Raw genomic sequence first — 15,364 nt, 5'->3', positions numbered from 1 at the left:
CCAACAGTTCCTTTGACTTGAAACAGCAACAACAATAATAATAACAACAATAATAATAATAATTACACTTGAGAACCAAAGGACTTCATTGTCCTCCTTTTTTGTTTTGTTTTGTTTTAAATAAGTTAAGAAATAAAAAGTTGCTCCAAGCGTTTTATACATAGACGGCGTTGGGCTGTTAACTGTCTCACAGCGTCTCGCTCGACAAAGCCACGTCTTTCAGACTGCCTTTATCATCATGTATGTTCATCCATGTGCTTTTTGGAGGTCCATGTTAGGTGGCAGTAGTACAATGTGAGCGGGTTTCGACGTCGCCAAAAAAAAAAAAAAAAGCAGGGAGCAGCCTTCCCTGCCCAATGAAGCACTCGGGAGGTGTGAGGACATCCGAGTCCGTCCAGTGTTTAGTGTGACGCAGTTTGTCCGCCATCAAGGAGTTCTTAAGATTGCACTTTTATTTTTCTTTTTTTTCCGGCCACCGATGTGCACCTGCATCTGTCCTCATTGTCCAATGTGTTGTCCAGTGTGTCCACGCAACCTTTTGAAGCTGTTTTTTTTGTTTTTTGTTTTTTTTCCGGTCCCCAGAGCCTCTGGTTTGCTTCAAGAAATCCCTTTTAGGAAAACAGAAGAGTCTGTTATTACCTCTTCCAAGGCGAGGATATTACAGTTATCAAAAATTAACAACATAAACCAGGTAAATCATTTTTGTTCATGAAATAAAATAAAAATGCTCTAGAAAAATTAAAACAAACATAAACTACATCTTCTGTTGGTGACACCAGCAAGACCACAAAAATTGGAACCACCTTTTGTCCAAGTATTTCCAGGACATCTTGCTCAGATAAGTAAAAGAAAAATTCCCAAAGTGAAACGGAGTATCTCATGCTGTGCTCACCTGCACATCGGCACTACATGATCATGTCTCTCATGGCCGCCTTGCTGATGCGCTTGCGCCGTTTCCTCCTGCGGCGGGGGGACGCCGGCCTGAAAGGTGTCTGGCGGCTGGAGGGCAGGGCAGCCGTAGCAAGCGCTGCGGAAGACAAGGGCCGCACATGTTAGACAGGCGGAAATAACGTAGGCCAGAAAATCCATCCGCTCATCCATCACTTATTCTATTTAGGGCGGAAGGCAAATTGCGACCTTGCCTGATCAACAGTCAGTTGCAGGCCAGTTGTGAAGGGGCCATTGAGTGGGAATGGATCCCAAGTCAGCTATAAGAAAAGTCATGTTCTGTATGTCAACCACTACACTGCCAATGGCTCACACTCAAAATGTAACCGAAAGAAAGGAGCAGGAGTGAACAAGGCTGTACTGTTTTTTTTTTTTAAGTCAATCACTAGGCGATTGAAAATGTGTGTGACTCCATCCCAGGCCAGCTACACCAAAGTCAGCTATGTAAACCACTACACTACATACAATTACAATGCAAACTAACAGTTAAAATATAACCTTTTTAAGTTGAACAAGTGCAAATTTAGTCCTAATCACTGAGTGGGTTTTCATCCAAGCTAAGATGTACTTCAGCCAGCAAAGTGAATCGCTACAACTCAAAATTCAACAGAACAATTAATGAAGGCTAGAATCAGAAAATCAAATAAACCTGGAGTGTTTTTTTTTTTTTTGCCAAGTGCAGGGAAATTGTAATCAGATCACTATCGAAGAATTAATCTCACACCAGCAGCACAATTTGAACCACAAAACGACTACTGAGCAATTTGGAAATATTTGAAAATTGCTATGCAAAACAAAAAGAAAAAAGAAATTTGACTTGGATGAGCCAGTATGGCTTCAATAGTCCTGCGGCAGCAAGTGTGATATGAATATGCAAGGTCGAACTCTAACTCGGTACATTTTTTCAGAACTTGTAGTTGTTTGAAACATGCTGACATAATGCGAACAAACAACAGAAACATCCATAGGGAGATGGCCTAAAAATTTGCATCTATTTCACAGTGTTGTTAGCCCTCAAGAAATGGGTATTTAAACACAAACACATGTAGTCAGATAATATAACAATACTTCCAAGCGTATAATCTCGATCCTCTACAAAAACTAACAATATTACTGCCGTACTGATAAGTGAGGAGCTGAAAGGACTTACAGTAAATTCAGTACCAGAGGCACATTTGTCGCATCAGCCTTTTCATCGCACCGTTTGTATTCAAGCTCCCATCAAGAACGAACACTGTGACTGTGGAACTTACACACAGGTTTTAACTATTTCCAAGGTTACCTGATAACCTTGGAACTTTCATTTGAAAAAAAAAATGTGTGTGTGTGTGTGTGTGTGTGTGTGTGTGTATCTATATATCTATCTATCTATCTCTCTATATATACACAGGTATATGCCTGCATCATTCAGTTCTCTGTGGCTGTAGTAGAATAGCAGGACACATACGGCCTTCCTGTTCCTTCTTACCCATTATGCATTTTGTGCAGCAGCTAATAATGACCCGCATAGATAGTGTACACACTTTTTCTCTTGTAATTTCCATTGGTTCCATTAATAAATAATGATGTTGGATCTGTGTCATACCAATCTGAACCATAAAAAACACACACACACATACATATACTTTTACATACATACATACATACATATATAGCTAGCTAGCTAGCTAGCTAGCAAGCTAGATATATCGATTTTATTAAACGAACAGGGAGAAACTCAATTTACACTTTGCTGTGAATTTTTGCAAACATCATACAGAGAAGATACAAATCATTCTCAAAAAGTGTGTGTGATATTGTGCTTTCGGATGAAATTTCAAGATTGACCTGTATCGCACTGCAACTTTCAAGTTGAATTTCAATGTGACCTTCTTCTTCAAAGTGACAACTTTTGAATGCAGAACTGATTGACGTTTTCGTACTTCTTGCACAATTTGCTGTTTTCTAACAAGGAACTGAAGCGCAAAAATCCTGATTCAACCTATATATTTCCTGCTCCAACTAGAATTGGTACTCCAAACAGTCCTCGCCATCATGCAATTCTCATTTTGACATCATAAGAGTAAAACACCACCAAACAATCGGTCATCAGTACCTCGCCTTTGCTGGGTGCAGAGGTGGTTGCTGACGTTATGTTCCTGATCAGACATACTCTAGATTATCTGCCACAAAAAAAAAAATATATATATATAGATATCTTTATCTCGCTCTGTGGCGCGGTACCAAATTGCCTGTGAACCGGTCCTGGGCCGCAGACTGTTGAAGACCACTGACTATGTGGCTCCTTGTGAATCGAGAAGAAAACTTGACATAATCTTTACCTGGTTTTGGTCTTTGCTGAGGATGAAGATTGGGCTGGTCTAGTTCCCCCAGAACGACCTCCAGAACCTTCTGCCTCCTCTCCTCATCTGTGAGCTGACCTCCACCATTGGCCAGTGTCAAGTCTTTAGCCTCTCCCTGACTGGCCAAGTCATTGTCCCGTCTCCCGCCCCCTGTTGGTCCTTTCGCTTGCATCCTCGGGTGTGTCGGCGTCGCCTCCATGTTAGGCTGGCCCGTCACCAAGTCTTTACGGTTGCTGGAAGCGCGCAAATCGGTCGTAGGGCTTTGTTCTGATTGGGGCGACGGAGTCGGGTCCGGGTGGGAAACACCGTCCGACTGGGGGGCATTGAGTCTATATTGCGTCCTAAGATTCCGATCGTCAGAATCTCTGTGCTTGTCGCTCTGGGATGGGAACTGCTGACGATGCAATTCGCCGCCTTCCTCGCGACTGCCCTCGTGTCCGCTCCCCTGCCCAACCTGCGGTGGGTTTCCCGTTCTGACCTGTCCCGCCCCTGCGTCCGACGGCCAGCTGTTGACCGGCTGCGGCACCCTGGGCTGCGTCCAGTGCACCAGTTGCGTGTATCCCCCCTGCGGCCACTGCCTCGCCTCCTGCTCCTCGCTGTTGTAGAGCCGCTGGTTGCGCTTCAGGTCATCGTTGCGGTGGAGGTCGGCCTTGGAGCCTTGGGTCTTGGGTGGTGCGGGGTGCGCCGTCCGTGGGAGGGGTGCTTGAGAGTGGGACGGCAGGGTAAGCGGTGGCGAGTTGGGTGAGGAAGTCTGACATCTGCATGCCAGGTGGTCCTCAACCGAGATGATGGCTTTGTCATAGTGGGCCTTCTTGTTGATGTACTGGATCTTTATTACCTGCGCGTGTGCGCGCACACACACACACACACACACACACGTCTCGTGAGAATGTATTGTGCAAGTCACATTGGCATGAAGACATTTCCAGACAAGCTAATAACGCTTGGGAAATGTGGTGGCTTCCTGCCAGAACTGATTTTTTTCCAGCGTCATATTCCAGCATGTTTTAAAATTGACATCATGCATGTGGACACGTTTTGTATGCCGGCAGATGCGGACGTCTTTATTGGTGCGCCACACACGACCGGACTAATTTTTTACAAGCGTATGTCTACTTGATCCCTCTTGTCTACGGCCGTGCCTAATACCAAGCTTAGCGTCAGAAAAACTGCCAACTCGACGGTAACAAAATGTTCCCGCAGCAACTGTTCACATGTCCTATCTTGTTTGTATAATCTGACACAAAAAAAAAAAAATGAGAGTGTAAAAATGTCAAGGGCCCCGTTGGTGAGTGGATTCCACATGTGCATTCACACTGAAGCCAACGTCCACAGTGGTTTGAAACAAAATATTCCCTGTTCTGAGGTCTGTCAACACTGACAAGAAGGCTCAAGAAAATCAAAGGCACCAGATTGACATGCCAAAGGGGAATCTCATCTATTTGAGGGGCCGGCTCCACCATGGACTTGGGACCCCGTAAGAAAATATCATTTTGGGCCCCACTACTTCTTTCGTCTTACCAGTCAAGGGTCTTTATAATCCTCTTTAGAGCGCCCTTGTGTACGGGTTAAGTTCAATTGCTCTACTCTGAAAACCAGACCAAAAACCACCTAGTGTCTTGTTTTTCATCCAAATCTTTATGACCATTAGTCAAACTCATCCAACGGTGATTGTGGGAGGAGGAGCTGCGGGGGTGGGCGGGAGTGGGGGGGTGAGGTTACCTGCAGGTATCTGCTGGAGGTGACAGTCGGTACGCACTGCATCGGCTCCGTGTTGCAGCAGCCCGAACATCGCTGCACTTCCACACAGGGCGGCCACAGCATGAAGTGAGTGTTGCGACGGTCCAACATGGACCTGGTCACCTCCATCACCTCGGTCCGAACTCTGCACACTGCCTGCTGGGCAACCTCAGCCTCCACTGGTGAGGTTGGTGTGGGAAGGGAGTGAATGGAGTGTGGTCAAGATGATAAAATAGAATGCGATGAAGTAGCATTCGACAGGTGAAGCCCTACCGATGCTTCTGATGTGTCGGCCGTGTGTTTGGTTTGAGAGAATGCTGCCATCATCTTCGTCTTCTGCGGCAGAGAAACAAAGAATATGTTCAACTCTGAAATGAAACATAGTCCATATTTTATTGCCTCTAAAAGTTAGAACTGTGACCACTCCAAAAAAAAAAAAAAAAACAGGAACAATGAGGTGCTCGGAGATGGTCTGAGAGATGGAACAGGCAGGTCAGCACCCATGATGGGAAGGATGTGAAATTTAAAACCCGACTCTGATTTTTCCTGCCGTTTTATGTTAAAAAAAAGTGTTTCATCTACCAGACACTGATTATCTGATTCCGCATCACACGATTGCATCAAAATAGCAAGCTTGGCTAGGTTCAGGTAAAAGGCAAAGGCTGTTAAATGGCTCCTTTTCTGTTTCTGACTCTGATGTGGTGGCAATTTTGCAGAAATTTGTGTCAAAGACACAAGTCGACCCGAAATGTTTTACCGTATTTTCCGTACTATGAGGCGCTTCGGAGTAAAAGGCGCACCTTCAATGCATGGCCTATTTTAAAACTGTTTTCATATAGGGGGCGCAGCGCATTATAAGGCGCAAAGAACAGAAGCTACAATCGTGGTTGGGCTTGCGTTATGCACCCACTAGATGGAGCTACGCGAAAAGAATACAATACAGCTTTATTTATATTGCGCTTTCTCAACCACTGCAGCTGTAACAAAGCTCTTTACAGAACATTTCAAATACTACGTCCAGGAAATCAGTATATTGGTCCATAAATAAGGCACATCGGATTATAAGGCGCACTGTCGGCTTTTAAGGAGTGCTTTTAGGTGAGCCTTATAGTGCGGAAAATACGGTAACCTCCTTTCAAGGTCATGTCAGCACATAATGGAGGCAGGAAACGGGACACTGTCTGGACGGTCCTGCTTGTGCTGGGTTCTAAATAAAAAGGCCTGTGACAAAGCTTTTTTGCAGGTTCTCTGCGTGAAAGCGGCTCAGGAGTGGGACGCAATACTTTTAAAAGCATGTTTTTAGCAGAAGTCATTGTTCACTGCAAAAGGGAGCCATTTTCACCCCTCCTCCCATTTGAACAATTAAGCTATTTTTACCGCAATTCGTTTCAGGGCTGTCAAAAAACTGTTGAGGGGAAATATGAGCCATTAAATTTAGCGCTCGCACGTGTGTGTGTGTGTGTGTGTGTGTGTGTGTGTGTGTGTGTGTGTGCGCGCGCGTGCACGCACGGTCACACACGCCACCATTTCATATTTTGCCCCTCGGCTTTAATTATAACCCTGAGTGTGCATTAGAGCGAGGTTATCCCGGGATATGCATATTTATATTTTTTTGGGATTGTTCTTAATGAACCACTTGATGTGCCTCCAATTATTCTCAGAAGTTGTTTTCCTCTTCTGTGCCATTATCTAAGTTTTTGCATGACTGATTCCTTTCTTCTTTTTTTCATTTCATTTGCCTAATTGCGTTAAAAGTCGAAGCTCATCGGCATCCTCACACGCCAGCACGGGTCAGACTTCTTTGGAGCTGACCAGACGTGACCAAGTGCATGACAAAATGCTTTTTTGTGAGCAGACTTACTTTTGCCTTCTTTTTTTTTTTTTATTATTATTATTATTTTTTTTTTTATGATGCATAAGGAAACGTAGACTTTTTTGGGGTGACTTGACGCTGATGGGCAAACTCTGTGATGTCATATTGTTGAATGATGCGCCTTCATACTGGTGTGTGGTTATTAGTACTATAAACGCTAAATATTGAAAAAAAAACAACAACAACAACAACAAAAATTACATTTTGCCTCATAAAACCTTTTTGCCCTCATTTTTACATTTTTTTTAATGTCAGTCATTTTACCAGTTGGCAATAACCGGTAGAGGGCCCATGTGATTAGGGACCAATTATTCAGCTGCCTAGTTGGAGTCCAGAAGAGATTAGATAATAACGTGTTCTTTGACTAAACACACAATGAACAATGAGGGGACAAAAAGGGATGAAATAAGTTAACTTGCTCATAATTTAGGCCAACCTTTTTGGCTGCCAAAACAGGCTTGCGGGAAGAAAAGCATTGAAAGAAGAGTAAGCCAAGTTTTGGACTGGAAAATCGATTATTTTCCATCAAACCACAATTAATCATAAATGATGCACTCAATGGTGCATTTCAGACTCGTTTAGGCGGCAGATAGGAACTTTGCATTACAAGTGACTCATCTTGTCCCGTTTCTGTGCGTACGTTCGTCTCCGTGCTCGCTGATGTGTCATCGCTTTATTTATGCATCGCGCTTCGATCAAAGGATTGGCTTTTTAATAAATGCATGTGAGAGTTGATTTCACTGTAGGAGGATAAGATGGATGCATTTTTCATCTTGCCTGCATGCATATTTTCTTAGACTGTGACATTTTTTTTTTTTTTGCCAAACATTCATCAAGGTCACAGGTACTCTTGTGACGACTGCACTCTTGCCTCTGCGGATAGCTTGGGGCGGGGTTACAACTGAACACTTGCCTCCTCCACGTTGGTCAACTATAAGTGGGGTTTTTTTTGTTTGTTTTGTTTTTTCCCCCCTGATTACCAATTGCGTCCGCCTCGCGCTGCAGCAGTAGCTTCAGGTCGTCCACGGAGGAGACGGGTGAGTTCCTCACCAGGTCGACCAGCGACGCAGGGAGCGGATCGCCCTGCAGAGACACACAGACAAAAGTATGCATTGTTATCGGGGTTGTTTTACAATGATGTCGAGTGGCAGGGGTTTTTTCTTGCAAAGAAAATACTTGGTAGTACAACCGGTACAAGTTGTCGATGCTCGAGAAAAACTTTCCAATCTGTTAAAGTGAGGTGAACCCTTTTATGCACCCTGTCACTTGATAACATGATAATCGGTCCACTGGAGTTACCGCTGTCCCTCAAAGGGTTAATTGGCTGCCCTCGAGCACACACATTTGAGCATCTTAGTTCACGACAGAGTGCGGCAAGTTATAATCAGCTTGGAAAAAAAAGCGTGGCCTGCTGAGAATCTAGTACGACTTTTTTTTTTTTTTTTTAATGAACAGTAGTGCGGTAAATTAATGGGGAAACTTTTTTTACATCACATGATATATTACCTCACATTTGCATTCCTGATGGGTAAAAATCGATTTTTACTTGACGGAGGCATTCATTTGTGACTCATTCGGAAACTGCGTTCATGAATAAATTGACGACCGCTATTCCATGTAATGCCTCCTGTCATGACGTAACTTACCTACTGCGCACACACACACACACACACACACACACACACACACACACACACCCGAGTTAAAAAAAAAAAAATGTTGACACAGCTGCCCGGAGGAATTCTTCAATTCAGAATTGATAAGTCGCTTGTTTGTCGCACTTTTGTGGAAACATGATAAAGAGCGGTATGCAGCGCGGCTTACCGGGGTTTGAGGCAGCTCATTCGCGGGTGGAGAGCGCGCTGGTTGTATTTTTACTCAACTTTGGACTACAGTGACATTTTTACGGCATAATCAGAGCTGCAAATGAGGTTTGTACGAGCCGCATGAATGATTTGAATGCCGAATGTTTCAATCATCCAAAACACTGAATCCATTCAGCATGAATGATGAATAAAATGACTCCCTTTTTATTTTTTTGCTCAGGCACAAAAAAGTATGTTCACTCCCTGTGCAACGCAGGTGAAATTAATGAGATGAAAACTATTGTCGAGTCTTCCTCTCTGATGATCTGATCAGATCCAATCAGAACGAAGCATTCTCGGTGGTCTGATCCTGCAGCTTCTTCACATGTTTAAGATGCGACGACGCAAAACAAAAGTCCACATTGTGCCTTTTCAAAGCCCTTTCGTACCCTCACACTGTGGAAGGAAGTTGTTGTCCGCCCCGTCTCCAACGCTTTCACATTAGCGGACACAAGTCTCCATTGTTACACGGTGACACTGTCCCGTACATCCTTCCATCCGTTTTCTATACGGCTCTTCCTGCTAAGGGCCGACGGGAAGCCGGAGTTTGGACCTCCTGACTTACAGTACGTCGGCTACATACCAGGAAAATTACATTGAAATGCTTTCCCTTACTTTATAGTGTGTTTTAGACCTCTGCCAACACAAAATCAATCCAATTCAATCCAATTCTTTTTTTATTTTCAAGATGATGCAAACAAAAAAAAAAAAAAAGTGAAACCGATCAATGGAACCTCAAATATTGCACCCTCAGGGGAACTAAACTCGTTATGCCTCGACTAGTCTGAACACGATTATTGCCTTCGTGCAATAAGAGTTGACCAGATTAATTCAGCAATTTTCATCCATTTCATGGGGTTGGTATCTTGGGCAATATCACCCTCTGGAGTCACCCGAAATTAACATTACAACTAGTCTGAGCGTCACATGACCAAGCCCGGAAAGTATAGCAGATTGCCTCTGTAAGTAGGGATAACTAGCATAACTACAGATTGATGATAACCCGTACTTATGCTAGTTATCGCAACATATACATCAACCCTTAGTTATGCTAGTTAACACAGCATGCGCGGTTTTAATCAACCCATAGTTATACTAGCTATCTCAACGTATGCGGCGATCGTCAATCGGTATCTATGCTCGTTATCGCAGCATACGAGATTGTCATCAGCCTGTGGTTATGCTAGTTATGACGGCATCCCAGCTATCATCAACCCTTCGTTATGCTAGTTAACCCAGGATGCGCAATTTTAATCAACCCATAGTTATGCTAGCTATCTCAACATATGCGGCTACTATCTACCCACAGTTGTGCCCGTTCTCGCAGCAAATAAAATTGTCATCAGGCTGTTGTTATGCTAGCTATGGCAGCAAACACAGTTATCATCCACCCGTAGTTATGCTAGTTTGCCAACTGTGCTGCCATGTTGACAATTCTTCAGAGTTACAAAGTCACTTATATCAATCCATAACACTGTCTCAAATCCCATCTGCGGGAAAAAAAAATGTCACCAACGGTAACGGCATCTTTTTTATGCAGTCCGCTTTCTTGGAGTGGTACAAACGATTGCGAGTCTGTTTCATTTGCTTCCTCTCATTGATGTTTCTGCTTCAGCTAGTTTTGACCTTCTCGTCTTGTCTCTGTCTGCTGCAGGGTAGGCAGCAGCCTAGGACACCTGGATGACTTTCACAAGCCACTGGCTGACCTAGTTAGGCAAACACACACACACACGCACGCACAACCACACTACCACTTTGCTTTCCACCCAATTCGTCCAGAAATCCTCTCGCAAACAGTAGCACAGCCACAACGTGCTTTACCCGACATGAATAAAACAGTTGCTCCTGAATGAAGGGAGGCAGCAATAAAGTGGACGCGGAGCTAATAATACACTTCTGGCCCAGCTAAATGAGCCAGTTTGGATGCTTGGCAGAGTTACTTATTTGCGCGTTACACCTCAAATATTGTCTTTATCTTTTCTGGTGGCCTTGTTGTTTTGACTATTTCAGCATTTTCCAGTGTTGTCTATTCGAAGACACATAAACACACACACACACACACTCTGTGCAGGAAGCCCGGAGGGCACAGGGATCTTATGGAATGTTTGTGGAGAAAGGTGAGGTGTAATGGAATGTAATTATGAGGCCAGTTGGTGGTGCTTCTACACACACACACACACACACACACACACACACACACACACACACACACACACTGCACACACATTTCCATCATGGAGACATCATGAATGAAAATCATTGATTTAGCAGTGTGGCAAAATCAATGCATAGTATTAGCTTTAATTGGATCGGAGAATTTCTCACTTGAAATGTGCTGAACTTCTATTTGCACAACAGTACATATTGAGCAGTTAAGTGTGCCTGGAGGGGTTTGCATTTATTCAGTTACGTCCATCCCTGCTATGGGTTAAACGCACACTTAGCGAGATACGGTGACGTCATTAAGGTTTTTTTTTTTTTTCGGGGTCGTGGGGGATCTTAAAACACTGAAACATGTATTCCAAAATTGGTCTCTAAATACATGATTCATGTTTGAATTTGAATGCTGATATAAATGTGAAAAGTATTGAATTGGAAAAGCTAGCACATTAAATAGTTTTTGACCATTTCAGTTTCCCTGAATTTTTTTTTTTTTTTGCCATGGCTAAAATGGTGACCGGAACACACTTGGGCATTTGCCATGAGTCACTCTCCGCCACTATAACGATAACAACTCGAGCTGCCTGGTGACGTCACCCAAAGACTGACATCAGTCCCTTTTCATTCACAGTATAATTTGGACCGGACTTGCACTTTGTTAGCTAAGTCAACAACTTGAAAATGTATCTTTCCTGGATACCACCGGTGAATGGCCCACCGCCCATTCACCGGCAAACAGTAGCCCCGAAACCCCGTCAGTTGATAAACTTCCTAAAAACTGTGGCGTGTTGCGCTACATTCCAGCCACCGTCGGCAGTAAGCGCACATATTATATTCGGCATCAGAAAATTGCTTGAATATTCAAATTTGTTGCATTGTATTATTTTGTTATTATGAATTCAAGATGGCGCCGCAACAGTGGCTGCCTTTACAGCAGCTCCTATACTTTTTGTTCTTCCACTTTCTTCCTTTCATAACTTTGCTGCTGTAAATTGGGAATTTCTCCTTTGTGAGACGAATAAAGGTTTTCTTATTCTTATTTTTATTCTTGTTTGGCAGGTTTGTGAAAAGCACTCTTCACTGTGGCGGGCCAATTATACATCCTACATTATGTAGAAGACATGTTTATGTTCACTTTACAGGGACTTCAAGCGTCCATAAATAATTTTATTTATTCTGAAACATTCATTCATTCATTTTCTAATCCGTTTACCCTCATGAAGGTCGCGGGCGTGCTTTAGCCTCTCCCAGCAGTCTTCAGGGAGTCGGCGGGTTACACTGCGAATTGCTTGCCAGCCAATCGCAAGGCACTCACAGATCAACAACCATGCGCGCTCACACACACACACACACACACACACACACACACACACACACACACACAGACACACACCTAGGGACGATCTAGAGTGTTCATTTTACCTACCATGCATGTTTTTGGAATGTGAGTGAAAACCCACGCAGGCACCGGAGAAGATGCAAACTCCACACATATGGCCTGGGATTGAACCCTGCAACTCTGCACTGCGAGGCCGACATACCATTCAGGCGACTATCGTGCAGCCTTATTCTGAAACATCCCAACTTAAAAATAATGATAATCATAAAAAAAATAAAATAAAATAATCAAGCTGACACAGAATCACCTTGTTGCTAGGCAGAATCCAAAGGGCTTCCATCCTACCTGGCCCAGAGTGCAATGAGAAAATTAGCATCTGGCACCAAATGTCCATTGCATTTTTTGAATGATCAACTGATGGAAATGACCATGGGGGAAAAAAAACCCTCTACGAGCAATTCTATGAAACTTGTTTATGTATACATCTTTTGAAATAGATTCTCCGGTCTGTATCTCATACAAAATTTATCGTTGAAATTTGATGACATCGGCAGCTGCAACTTCCCACATTTTAGTTCCCCAATGTCCATGCACCAAAGTGGGCTTAAAAATCAAATACTCTTATGTGCCTTTGCGCTTTTACTGACACGCAACACATTCGCGAGCACATATGTCCAGCAACACGCGCAGCTGGACACGCGCGCACACGCACACACACAGTCGATGAAATCCCTCACAGATTAGTTGTTCTTATGTAAAATGGCTCAGCGGCCACCAATCACCCAAACTCAACCTCAAGGGACAATAGTCAGAGGGCAGCCTGTTCAAAAGTGTGTGCATGTGTGGATAGATAGATAGATTGATGGATGGATAGATTGTTTTTGTACATCACAGGGGCGGCCTTTTTGCCACTTGCTGTCATTTAAAAATGACATCACAGTTGCTCAGGGCTATGGTAACGACCAATCACGGTTTACTTGTTTTCAGAGTTTGGTCATGTGACATTACCTGAGCCCTGAGCAACTATGATGTAATTTTAAATCAGCAGCAAGTGGCAAAATGGCCGCCCCTTGAGATAGATCAAAACGGGTGGATTTTTCTGCTTAATTCATATTCCCCAGACACAATATTGATCAGAATGCCATGTTTAGACTTGTGGAGGCGCATAGAAAATGTTATTGTCAAGAACTCGTTTGTCTTGAGTTCCCCTTTAGGGAGATTTTTCATGTTTTTATCCTTTCTTTTTACTTTTACTTCCTACATTCAAACACGGACAACTTTATCCTTTGTTTTTCAAAGTAGGCTTGCTACTCTTTCAACCTCCTCGAATGTGTAAAAAAAATATCTGTGAATTGAAATGGTTGAAATCTTGATTGATTAATATCTCAGTTAGGCAGAAGTGAACAACGGGGCATTAACAGCACTGATGCAACAAAATTAGGGAATCAAGTTATTCCCCATTCCTTATTGAAGAGATCGGTGTCATGTTTTTGGCAAGAGTCATTGAAGAAACTTGCAAATACCGTAATCAGAAAACTATTCATTATAAGTGCAGAGATGCTTTTTTTTTTTTGAGAGGTTGTGCCAACTTGTCAAAACAGTAACTGTATAACTGACAGTAAAAATGGATTTTTTACTTTACTTTCACTTAACTAATAGAGTTGAATCAGGACCACATTTACCAGGTTTTTTTTTCTATCTGTATCTGTACTTTTACTTTAGTACATAATGAGTACTTTAGCCCTCTCAGCTCTTACCTCAGCGCTGCCGAGCCTCAAGCGCGCCGCCGAGAGCGCGGTCAGAAGCAGCAGCGGGAGCCACGACCTCATGTTGCCGCCCAGCCAGAGGAGCCGCCAGCGACCGGCTGGGCATTTAGCACCTCGGCGTCCACTCTCACCGCCGAGCCGCGCGTTTCCCTCCCCCTTTTCTGCTTTGGTGTGAAGGATCCCGAATATGTTGCCACCTGTCAGAGCCTCACGGTGATATTACTGACTCACACTCAGGCTAGACGTGTGAGTCCGGCCATGGTGGGGCAGGTGCGCGGAGGCTTCTGTTTCCACGGATGAGGATGATGGGGAGCGAAAAAGAAGCGAGTCCCCCAAAATCCAAACTGGCCCAAGTGCGTCAATTACGCACACATTCCACGCTAAACGCCACCCAAACCAGCGCTTACTATTTGAAGCTGCAGTCAAAAGGCGCTAGCGTCCTCTTGAATAAAGTCCAGCGTGGCTAAAATATCCGTGCGCAAAGTTGCGCGCGTCGTGCGTAAATCTCTCGAAAGAGCAACGCAGCCTCCCCCTCCCGTTCTCGCAGCAGACCATCCACAAACGAGCCTCCGCGAGCGCGTGTCTCTGTGTGAGGGGTGTGCGTAATAACCGCGCAAACGTGGTTTCACCGCGTCAACGTCACGGTCACGTCCGTCTCGCTCCTGCGCGTCTCCTCGCTGACTGCCTTTTAAAAAGCTCGGAGCGTCTTTTGAATCCGACTGCTTTCCACACTCAAGATCACCGCGTCCAAATTGGCACACGTGTGCAGGAAATGTGGTGATTTATTGTTCAAAATTAAACCCGACCGCCGAGGTTCATTCGGCGTTCGTGAATTAATTCAACGATTGCGTTTATTTTGAAGGGTACAATACGGAAGTGTTTCTCCCCACATTTTACCTTTACACCCACATACGTTTTCCTCAAGGGTCTTTGTAAGGGCAGGGCTAATCGCCTCTTGGAGGAGTGCTCATATTTATATTTAACATAAAAATCACACACCTTCAAAAATAAACTGTCAACGCAAGTTGAAATATAAATAGAAGGAATGAGTTAATAGGGCCTCAATGAAAAGGAAAAAAAAAGGGAAAAAAGGGATATAAGAATAAAATTGTGGATTTATGATTAAACAGCCCTAATTTGAGAGTCAGTATTGCAATGAAAGCAATATTATGGGAGTAAAGTCATCATTTTATTATTATGAAATCTTGACGAGATAAAAGTATCAATGTTATGAGAAATATTAAATTATAATAATATTACAAGAAAAATATATGTGGACGATAAAAGAGAATTTTCATGACAAAAAGCACACGGTAATATGATGATGACAA

The 15,364-nt window shown here is 43.6% G+C and overlaps 1 protein-coding gene across 1 annotated transcript; it reads right to left on the bottom strand.

Moving 5' to 3' along the window:
• Nucleotides 1–317: 317 nt before the first annotated feature.
• Nucleotides 318–14,735, bottom strand: pdgfba (platelet-derived growth factor beta polypeptide a). Its single transcript, XM_019862587.1, has 7 exons — nt 14,025–14,735; nt 7,884–7,986; nt 5,304–5,366; nt 5,013–5,209; nt 3,270–4,128; nt 893–1,027; nt 318–608 (listed from the first exon to the last, which is right to left on the bottom strand). The coding sequence occupies exons 1-6, from the start codon at nt 14,094–14,096 to the stop codon at nt 906–908; spliced, it is 1,416 nt and encodes a 471-aa protein (XP_019718146.1). The 5' UTR covers nt 14,097–14,735; the 3' UTR covers nt 318–608; nt 893–905.
• Nucleotides 14,736–15,364: the final 629 nt, after the last annotated feature.

The sequence above is a fragment of the Hippocampus comes genome, unplaced genomic scaffold, assembly GCF_001891065.2.
Source record: "Hippocampus comes isolate QL1 unplaced genomic scaffold, H_comes_QL1_v1.1 scaffold7, whole genome shotgun sequence".
In the NCBI taxonomy this organism is placed as follows: domain Eukaryota; kingdom Metazoa; phylum Chordata; class Actinopteri; order Syngnathiformes; family Syngnathidae; genus Hippocampus; species Hippocampus comes.
Note: the sequence above shows the minus strand (reverse complement) of the source record. Positions and strands in the feature narration are given on the sequence as shown.